Source organism: Dicentrarchus labrax, unplaced genomic scaffold (assembly GCF_905237075.1).
Source record: "Dicentrarchus labrax unplaced genomic scaffold, dlabrax2021, whole genome shotgun sequence".
Lineage (NCBI taxonomy): Eukaryota > Metazoa > Chordata > Actinopteri > Moronidae > Dicentrarchus > Dicentrarchus labrax.
The window spans coordinates 24095147-24106394 of NW_026136722.1; the positions used below are offsets into that span (position 1 = coordinate 24095147).

Consider the following 11248-nt stretch of genomic DNA (forward strand, 5'->3'; position numbering starts at 1 on the left):
AGTTTATTCAAATGTGTCTACTCTAGGTATCCTTGCATGTATCCAAAGGCATCCTGACCACAGAGATTCCATCTGAAGGTGTGAAGATCCAAGGTGAGATTGCAATAGCAGAACTAACTACTTTATAGATGTAGTTCCTGAGTCCTATTAGCTGACTGCACAGACTGGGAGCATGCAGCACACAGGGGTACATTCAGCACAATATTGTTTCAAAGATGCCAGTGCAAAGATTTAAACATGTGAATATGTAAACAATAACGATATAACACAAATGTGCAAATAGTTAACTGTGTAAACATTGTCAATATATTTTTTGTAATATTAATTCACTTCTAAACCTCACACAAGCATACATAATTGGTAGTTCAGTCAGAACCCCAGTCGGAGCCTACAGGTGGATGCTGGGGTGGTGGTTACAGAGCAGCAGGCAGCAATAGTTTACAGAGCAGCAGCAGCAGCAATACGGATGCAGGGCAACAGCGGCATTGACAGAGCAGAGGGAGAGCTGGGAAATTTTGCAGTTTAAATAGACCGCCAGATTGGAAGGGTGCTTTAGTGATTATGGCACATGTCATGTGTGAATATCAGCGCAGCTCGAGTTGACTGCCTGAACTAGCTCGCAGGCTTCACTCCATTTAAACAGCTTAAAGACTTTTAAGATACGTTTGAATGTTGCCTTGCAGCATGAACACACTGCCAGGTCTGGTGTGTCGTGGATTGTCTTGCTTTTTGCCGCCCATGTTGTCAGATTTGAGCATGTCTCAGGTGTGGCTGTAGTGTAGTGAAAAGGATCTGTTCATACTCAGATTGACATTATATACATATACATTTCACTGCAGTGAAAGGTGTATATCTGTAGAATATGTCAAATGTATAAAAATATAGATTTTATTTTGATTTTAACTCAACACTTCCTGTATCTGTTTCAGATTAAAAGCTATGTCCCAATTCTGTGCACATAATCCATTCATTTGTTAAGAAGGCTTTTATTGAACTGTATTTATCAAAGGAAAATTCAGCATAAAAAGATAAGGCTGGCAGCAGCAGCTCTGCAGTAGACATCCTCTCTGTGTGGGAGCCACAGTATAAGTTCAGTCAGCCAACTCACGTTTTAAATGTTTATTACAGCAGTATAGCATATTTAGATTTTGGCGTCTAGGCTCCAACCTCATCATTCCCCGCAGATATGTTTACATAGAGATATTGGGGAGTGCAAATACCTTAACCCTGTAAAGCCCAAACCATTAAATAATTGACAGAAAATTCCAATTCTTTGAAACTGGAGCCTTTATTGGTCCTTCTGAACAAACACAAAAATTTTCAAATATCAATTTTCATATAGGAGTTTTAATTTGTATCATATTTGATACAGCGGGTCACAATGCTCAAAGATTCTTTTTTCTTGAACAAAAAATACACAAACAAATCCAACAAATCCAACAAAAACAATGCAGCAATGGAACTGGCAGGGAAGTCTGGAAGAAACCACGTGTCCACTTCCTGGTTAATGGCAGTCTTGTAGCATGGCCGGAAAGCCCTCTAGTGAGCAGATTACTGCCCCCTGGTGGATTATTCGTGCACTGCATGTATATAATTGTATACATCGGGTTTTTCAGGGAAAAAATTGGGGAGAGCTGGGAAATTTTGCAGTTTAAATAGACCGCCAGATTGGAAGGGTGCGCTTGGTCAGTGATTATGGCACATGTCATGTGTGAATATCAGCGCAGCTCGAGTTGACTGCCTGAACTAGCTTGCAGGCTTCGCTTCATTTAACAGATTTATATGAATATTCCAGTTTTCAAGTAATTTGTGTTACAATCATAAAACATAATCATTATCATCATCAATAATCATCAATCATATAAAACTAACTATTTTTATGTTGTGGCAAAAAACCAACAGGTCATGGTGAGACAAAATTGATTATAGAGTCTAGCAGCCTGGTGATCCTCAACAACCTGCTGGCTAAAGTGTCCTATACCAGCACTGTCTACCATATACACACTGGAGATCTCGGTATGTATCCAAGAAATTGGAACTGAGCTAGAAACAGAATCTTTATGTGAAAAGTTGCAGAAAAGAAATGCATAAAATTACATTACAGCAAGTCATTTTGTACTTTATTTTCTTTATCATACCTGATAGTAAATGTAATCAAAAAGAATGTGTGTGCATAAATGTGTATCTGTGTGTTTCAGACAGGCAAGATTCACTGGGGTCTTAGTCCACCTTGTTTTTTAAATGTCAGAATTAAGTAATGTATTACTGGTAAAACACACCTTGACTGTCCTCTTCTGTACTCAGCCTCCTTCCAGTTTGACAAGCATGAAGCTGTGTTTCCCATTACCATCAAACAGCCTCAGGTGCCAGTCCTATACGACATGGGAACAGGTAGATATTTGACAATGGAATTCTTTTCCCCATGACATGACAGTTCTGCTTACACTGTGTCTTATCACCTTGTCTTTTTGTTTTAATAACTCAATCAGATATCAGCTCGCAAGTCACCATCACGACAAAGACATTCCTGCGCTACAGACAACTCAAGGTGTTGTTGAATAGCATCCGGAGTTTCTATAGCAACATAGAAGTCATTATTGCAGATGACAGCTTTGAACCAGAGCACATTACTGGAGAACACATCCAGCAGTACATCATGCCTCCAGCACAGGTACACACACACACACACACACACACACACACACCAAAATCCCTGCTCCCTTTTGCATTAACAATAAAACTGTTTGTAGATATAATCTGATATAAATGCTACAGATATCATTGTAGGTAAGCGTGAATATAAACTTATTTGCAGATGATCATTTGATGTATTTAACTAACTTTTATTTTTCCGTTTGTTTAAAGCATTTGCAGAACAAGCTTTAGGGCATTTTTACATCAAAACAGTTCAGATCACTATTTGAACTTTTTTACTTTACTTTGACTAGTGTTTGACTGTCATATAATCAGTCAATGATCTGCATTGCATTTACCTAAAATGAACATTATAAAAGATTGTAAAAGATTCCAAATGTGAAGCGTGTTTCCTCCCTTAGGGCTGGTTTGCTGGCAGGAATCTGGCCATCTCCCAGGTGACCACCAAGTACTTCCTGTGGGTGGATGATGACTTTGTGTTTACGCAGGACACGAAGATTGAGAAGCTGGTGGAGGTGATGGAGTCAGTCCCTGAACTGGATGTGGTGAGGATGAAATGGCTTGTGTTTATTATTTCTAGATAGATAGATAGATAGATAGATAGATTCTTTATTGTCCATTTCAGGAAATTTGTTGCCACATACTGTACATACACGTATACACACAACATTACCACAGGATAGACATTCAAGTAAATCAAGTAAAATGTTATTATAATGTGTATTATTATTTGTCTCATGTACTCGATGGAGTTCTTGTAGCTTTATGTTACTCACTTTGCTTGAAAGGTTTAAATTCATTTGTAACTCATCTCACCTCACTGTTTAACCTCCTATGAACCTGCCTTGCTCTGTTCAGGGTTGGGCTAGGGGCAGGTACACAAAGGACCTTTTTCTAACCAATTCTCTGGTGTCTCTCTTCTTATCAGCTGGGTGGGAAAGTAGATGGGAACCAGTTTTACTTCTATCTTCACTATGAAGAAGGTGAGGAAATGGAAGGCGGCTGTCTGGATAGGAAATCTAAGCAGAAGTTCCACCCTCTTCCTGGTTACCCACAATGCTCTCTGGCCAGTGGGGTGGTTAACTTCTTCCTGGCTCGTACAGATGCCGTACAGAGGGTGCGATTTGACCCTAAACTAAAGAGGGTAGCGCACTCAGGTAGGTCCAGATGCAGACAGAGTTGGCAGTGGCAGTAAGTCCACACTCTTTTAGGTATTGTTGACCATGATACAAGCTGCTGTTGTTTTAAAAGGGCAAATGTTTGTCTCTGACTCTAGAGTTCTTTATGGATGGGCTGGGCTCCTTGCTGGTCGCCAGCTGTGGCCACGTGTCCATTGGCCATCAGCCCCATAGTGCTCAAAACAAGGATGAGGCTCGCTACGTCAGTTTCAGACACCCTCAAAAGAGTGATGAGGACTTCAAACATCAGCTCCACTTCTTCAAAAACCACTTAAAGTGTGTACGATATGGATAGAAGAAGACTACAGGACATTGAGTTACATATAGACTTTATAGATTATATATTATATATTATAGATATAGATTTTCCTGCACTTATTCAAATCAATGTATTTATTTAATCAAATAAAGTTTCTGATTTGGTGTTATTGCTGAAAAACACAATATATTGTAACTGGACTGTACTTGTATAGCACCTTTCTAGTCTTCCGACAACTCAAAACTGCTTTTAATCGGTTTTACTCATTTTACATGCCACATTCTCCCATTCAGACACATTCATACAGTGATCATCACAAACAGAAACAAATTCATTCATTCACATTCACACACCATATCGATATCGAGTGAGGTTTGGGGAGAGATTCTGGAAAAGGTACGAAGTGTCTCTATTTGTGTGAAACTTGGTGTAAAGTAGTGCTTAGCACTTATTTTACCAAGGCTCGCCTAGCTAAGATCTACAATGATGTCTCCCCAACTTGTGATAGGAGTCAATAGGCCCCCGCTAACCTTATACACATGCTCTGGCTCTGTCTATCCTTCCTTAACTTTTGGGCAATGCTTTTAATACTCTGTCTGAAATACTGGGCCGAAAGCTTGACCCTAACCCTCTCAGTGCTCTCTTCAAGGTGTCCTTTTCCTCTTTCTCTGTATCCCAAACGAATGTAATTGCATTCATCACTTTACTGGCTAGTAGACTGATCCTGATAAAGTGAAAATCTCCAAAACCCCCATTACATGTACATTGCATTGGGATGTGAGTTGCATTCAGATTTAAATATATATATATATATAATAACATATTTTATTTGTAGGGCCATTTCTATCTTTGGTGTAATGTTTTTTGGTTAGCTGAAGTGTGACAGATTTGTATATATATCAAATAAAATATGTTACATAAGTTCCACGTAACAAAAGTTTTTGTTGACGAAATCGTCACTGCTTCACAGGAGGAATGATTACAGCGACCAGCTACTCAACAGACATATCACATTTAAGTATTTATTCAGACAGACTTCAGAATCAGAATCTACCCTTTTATTCACAAAAATATAGAAACGTGATGTTTTTATTTTTCTGTGGGCCACTGAATGTCTATTTCAAATGTTTATGATTGTAGTGTGTAGTTCAACATGCGTGCCACCTTGATCTGATAATAGTGTGAAAACTTGCTTTCTATGAGGAACATAATAAGCTTTGGAAACACTTGTTTGTAAAGATAAAAACAACTGGTTACAGGCACCCATATCATCTAAAAGTCCTATGTCAAATGTCACTGATATGTATGATTGTTTGGCCAATGCATCTCCAACCAGGCTTTTATGTTTATTTTTATTAGTACGGTCATTATTACATCTTGGGAATTTAGGATATTGCTGTCACTCACTCCATGTGTTACATAACCTGGAAAACTGATCTGATCTTTCTTTGAACTGTTATTTTACAAGTCACTGAAAATAAAGCTTTGTGCTGCATTTGGGGAACAACAGCATGTGATGCAAAAATTACTTATTGTTTTCTTAGCTTGTGAACATAATGTAATTTGTCTGAATATCTATCTATCTATCTATCTATCTATCTATCTATCTATCTATCTATCTATCTATCTATCTATCTATCTATTAAATTGATAAATGCGAAATGAACGGAGTGATAGAGGGTAAATACCATAAATATTCAAATTAATCAATAATGACAGCATAATCAGTTGTATACGGACAACAATACTATGACCACTGTTGGTATTGAAGTTACTTTTGTAAAAATAAAAGTTTCCTTCCCAGCAGTAAATAGTATTTCAACACTTTGAGGAATTTGCTACTTATAATTTAATGTAGGGCCTGTATGAATGGTGTTCTAAATTATTTCTTTATTAAAATCATTTTTTCTTCTCTTTTTTTGTTCCCTTTTCAAAATTAATTTGTACTTATGTTTAAGTGCTGTCGTTAAAGCTGCAGTAGGTTACTTTTACCGTCATATTATCTGAAACTTTCACTATATCCTGACAGTAGTACATGAGACAGATAATCTGTGAAAAAAAACAGGTTCCACTGGCTCCCCTTAGTCTTTTTTTATGGATTACTAACTTTATTTTTTGTCTGAAGTCATGCAAATGTGGGTGGAAAGCCCCGGCCACCTTAATAGCTCAAAAAAGTAGATGCTAGAAATCCGTTGGCGCTATGCTCTAAATGGTTAAATAGTTAAAAGTCTGCTGTGTATTTTATTATATGACTGTAGTAGTTATACACATAATACAACAATCTTAATCTTAACATAGGGTTTGGAACTGTTTTACCATAAATGTATCATGACTTTGTGCATGCTGGTGCCCCATCCCACCCTAGTATTGTGTCTGCAAACAAAAGGAATGCACAGTTTGTTATCCCACATAACATAAAATTTGGTTTGGTGTAATAACAATGCTTCAAGGTCCTTTCTGTATTTTGTCATCAAGGTTCAGTTCGCAGCAAGGTTTCCGCTTAAATACTTTTCAGTTTTAATGAGGTTAGAAGAAATGAAAGAAATGAAAAGCCAGTGTTAACAAACCATAAGGGTTAAAGGTCCAGTCTGTAGGATTTAGTGGCATCAAAGGGTGTACTTGCAGATTGCAACTGCCTCACTTTACCTAAGTACTCACACTAAGTACTTTCCAAAAGCCATATATACTGCAATATGAATACAATAACAGATTTCATTAAAACAGACTTATAACCATTAAAATATCATGTCCCCACAAATCTTCAGTTCTATTTCACTGAAATCATTTTTTTCAGAGAAAAGTAATAATTTAAAAATAAAAAACACACAGAAGAGGGCTTGCTATTGCTCCATTGCTACAGTGGATGTGATATTTATCCATAAGAATGATCAATCATGTCAGAAATAGATTAATAAAGAAATTCCATATAAAAGAAAATATGAGAAAGTTGATATACAATCCTTTATAGAACATAAGGAAAACATATGCTCTAAAATGTTGTCAGTCATATTACAAAAGTCACAAGGGTCCCTTGTTTTTTAAGAAATTTAACTTACTAACTTAGGTTAGGTAATTTTTATAAAAATAACTTTTTGTCATATTTGCTGAAACTTTCGAACATGAGACAGATAATCTGTGAAGAAAATCAGCTTCCTCTGGTTCCTCCTAGTGCTTCTAATGGAATTTGCAAAAATCCACTGAGCCTGAATGAAAACAACCAATCAGAGCAGAGAAAGATATAAAGACGCTTTGAGTTGGAGGCTTCAACATAGAGTCTCATTCCCAGGGTTCCAAAGTGTCGGTATTTGACGCCCTGGGAATGAGCCTTAAGCCTTAAACCAGCCTATAGAGGCTTCTGGCAACTTAATACACACAATTTAAAAGACTCAGACTTGATAACTGAATTAAAACAGGAAATACATAAAGTGACTCAATCAAGAATTTGAACTACAAGTGACACTAATTTATGGGAAATACTGGGAAAAATAGAATCAAAGATTTCTTTAAATGTAAAAGTAAAGAAATAAATAAACTTAAAAATATAAACTATAACTCCTTAATTAATCAATATATAAGTTTGAAGCAGATGAAACAAAGATCTATTACGTGTGAAGAAACTATTATAAACATAAAAACACAAATAGACAGCATTAATAATGAATTACTATGTAATATATATAAACAATCAGAAACCGATAAAGAGGAAACGTTCCTCAAGCTATAAAATCTGGAAAAAATAAAATCAAAAGCAAGTTCATTAAATCCATAAGATGGTGACATTGTACTCAGTGAAAATGTGAAAGAGAAACAATAAGAGATTTATGTGCTAATTCTTATCAGAAAATAGAAATTGATATGATGTAAATAGCTTTTTAAAGAAGATTCCTTCATACAGCCCATCAACCTTTAATTCACTCATTGGTGAAATAAGAAGGGACGAAGTGTTGCAGGCCATCAAACAGCTTAACATTGGGAAAAGTCCCGGTCCAGATGGTCTGCCCACTGAGTTTTATCAGCTGTACATTGAGGAAGTATTAAACCTGCTTACTACAATGTTTAATATAAGTCTGCACAGAGGCTGTATGGGGGATTCTTTTTATCAGGATGTTCTTAATTTATTGTATAAAAAAGGTGATGAAACAAATATTGATAACTACAGACATCTTAACATAATGAATACAGATTATAAAATATTTACTAAAATAATAATGAATAGACTTAATGATATACTAGATTCAATTATTGATAAAGAACAATGTGCCATTAAAGGCGTGTGATGTGGGACAACCTGAGTATTTTAAGAGAAGTTGCACAAACCTGAAGATACAAAAGATTTCTATATTATTGGTCTGGATCAGAAAAAAGCCTTTGATTACATCTCCAGAGATTATCTCTGGGTGGTGATGGAAGCATACGGTTTTCCAACTGTTTTTATTCACATGGTAAGATCTATGTATTTAAAATCTAATATGTGTGTAAATGTAAATGTTTTTTTATCTTCTTCTTTTAGTGTGGAGAGAGGGAGTGAAACAGGGCTGTCCTCTGAGTGCAGCTCTATAAAATTTAGCAATCAGTCCCCTAATCAAACACATCAATAATGACAGTCTGTTATCTGGAACATGTAGGTGAGGATCATAAAGTCACTGCTGTGGCTTACGCCGATGACATTACTGTAATTATAAAGAATCAGACTGAAATGGATATTTTAACTAATCATTTAATCGGAAGAAAAGAAAAGGAAAAAAAGGACTGGTCCAGATTACAAATTAATATATTGAGATTTTATCAACCAATATCAACATTTGAACATAGACTGGGGAGGGTTACCAAACAAAATGATTTTAAAAAATTTATGATTTTAAATATGGAAGTTTATGGAGGTTTATGGAGGCACAGAGGTAATGAATATTTTAAAGTGTAAAAAGCTGTCAGAGAGTATTAGAGATTTTAGGTGGCTGGTATCTGTGGGGAGACTTCCTGTCAGGGCTGTTGTGTCTTGGAGTTGCTATGTAACGACAAAGAAATGTCCAATGACTGGTTGCAACGATGATGAGACACAACAGCACCTTTTAATGGATTGTTTTAGAGCTCGGGAAGTTTGGGACGCCTTGAAGGACTTTGGAATAAACTACAAACCATGTTGGAAATCAGTGATGTACGGAATCTTTACCTGATACAACAAACAACCTGACCAAATGGAATTACTCCAACTCATCATAAGCATCGTCTGTTTCAAACTCTGGAAGACAAGAACTGTAAGACAGTCACAAATACACACAGAACTCAGGAGGAGGAAAAACCTGGACAAAAACTTTCTCCTCCCATTTAAATATATAAATCAGCACCTGAAAAAAAAAAAGAGAAAGATCTCTCTGACTGCATGAACTTTATGAACTAAATGCACTTTATAAATGTTTTGCACTATATACATGTTTTCCACTTTACAAAGATTATTACTGAAGCACTTTACAAAGATTTTATTGAAGTAATTTTCTTGTCTATGTAATCTATTATATGTGTAAACTATAATAAAGTTGATTAAAAAGGAATGAGCCTTAACAACCATTCAGGCCCGGTGGATTCTTCCAAATACCATTAGGAGCTCTAGGGGGAGCCAGAGGAACCTGATTGTTACACAGATTATCTACTGTCAGGATATTTTATTAAATTACAAAAAGCACTTCCTCATGGATTTATATTTCTAACAAAAAATATATTGGCCCACCAACCTATAATACCACAACTAGGCCCATTGTCAATACAGGGGATTTTAATCATGGACAAAAAATGTCATTTTATAAGAAACTGCCTCACTGAAACATTGTTCCCCGGTAGACAAAACAAAAATAATATCCTACATGAATTTGATAATAAATCAATTGATAAACTAAGAACAATGTACCTAAAATTTCCTATACCCCCGAAAATGAAAGAAACACACTTTAAAATTATGAACAACATTTATCCTTCTAAAGAATTACTTAGACTACGCTTTAATATCGGTGACAATTTATGCACATTCTGTGAAAATGACATTGAAACCACGGACCATATCTTCTTCTCATGTGATATAATACAAACATTCTGGGTTAACATTCACAATTGAACGTTTTATTTCCAGCTGCTATCTCTAGAGATGATGTCACTTTCGGTATGATCTTGCAAACCAAAAATGATGAACTCTGTTGCAATGTAATCCTTTGTAGAGCCAAATTTTTCATCCACAAGAACAGAGTTATGAAGTCATCACCCAAATGTATTGTCTTCATGAATGAATTTAAATTGTACATGAAATCTCTAAAACTTCTAACAGAAATGAAGGCACAAAAATGATATGATAACTTAAAGAATTTTCCCACTGAAATGGATAGTTAAAATTGATTTGAATCCCCCTTTATGAAAGCAATGTTTATTCTATTTTATATATATTTTATTTTTGACTATTTATTTTGAGATGTTTATTTTCATTTTATTTCAATTGCTCCGAATTTATTGTATTGAAGCACTAATGTGTATGTTTTTATTGTGAGTTGGCTTGCACTAATGTTGGATGATGTTCACCTGGCATTTTCTTTACACTTGTGAAGTGTATGTACTATGAAAAGTGCCAGAATTGTTTATTGTTTATTTTTTGTACTTTTTCAATAAAGCTTAAAAAAAATAAAAATAAAAATAAAAATACTGTCAGGATATATTATTTTTTTTAATTAATACATTTAGATGTTTTTTCCATAAAAGACAAAGTTTGCATATGAGGAACCTCTGCATAGAACCCTCTATTATAACCATAAAACACTTTGACTTCAGAAACACAATAATACATTTGTTATTACCCTTTAAGTTACAATCATTAATCACTATCACTCATTAAAACAATAATATAAGAAGATATGTAATCCAAAAGGTTACCACTGTAAGCCAATGAATCATTTGCAGACAAAATGCCTTTCTCATACCAATCCTTCTCAAATAGACATTTCCTCTTCATTCCTTTATTGTTCCATAAGACAAAAATGATGAGTAAATAAATTTTCCAATACTGAAGAACCTACGGAACCCCTAAAGTCCGCAAAAGGAAATATTTTTTATCTTGTACGCACAAGTTATTATCTTGTGGACACAAGTTATCTTAACATAGTGGAGAAGTTTGAAACAT

The 11248-nt window shown here is 35.4% G+C and overlaps 1 protein-coding gene across 3 annotated transcripts in view; it reads left to right on the top strand.

Moving 5' to 3' along the window:
- Positions 1–5620, top strand: part of LOC127357121 (beta-1,4 N-acetylgalactosaminyltransferase 2-like) — a 30743-nt gene extending 25123 nt beyond the window's left edge. For 2 of the 3 annotated variants that reach the window (XM_051389336.1, XM_051389335.1), the window contains exons 6-12: positions 27–93; positions 1903–2016; positions 2305–2391; positions 2490–2671; positions 3057–3200; positions 3584–3812; positions 3932–5620. In XM_051389336.1, the coding sequence (XP_051245296.1) occupies positions 27–93; positions 1903–2016; positions 2305–2391; positions 2490–2671; positions 3057–3200; positions 3584–3812; positions 3932–4128 (1020 nt within the window). In that variant the 3' untranslated portion in view covers positions 4129–5620. The remainder of the gene's footprint in view (positions 1–26; positions 94–1902; positions 2017–2304; positions 2392–2489; positions 2672–3056; positions 3201–3583; positions 3813–3931) is intronic. The other variant, XM_051389337.1, reaches the window with a different exon arrangement.
- Positions 5621–11248: the final 5628 nt, after the last annotated feature.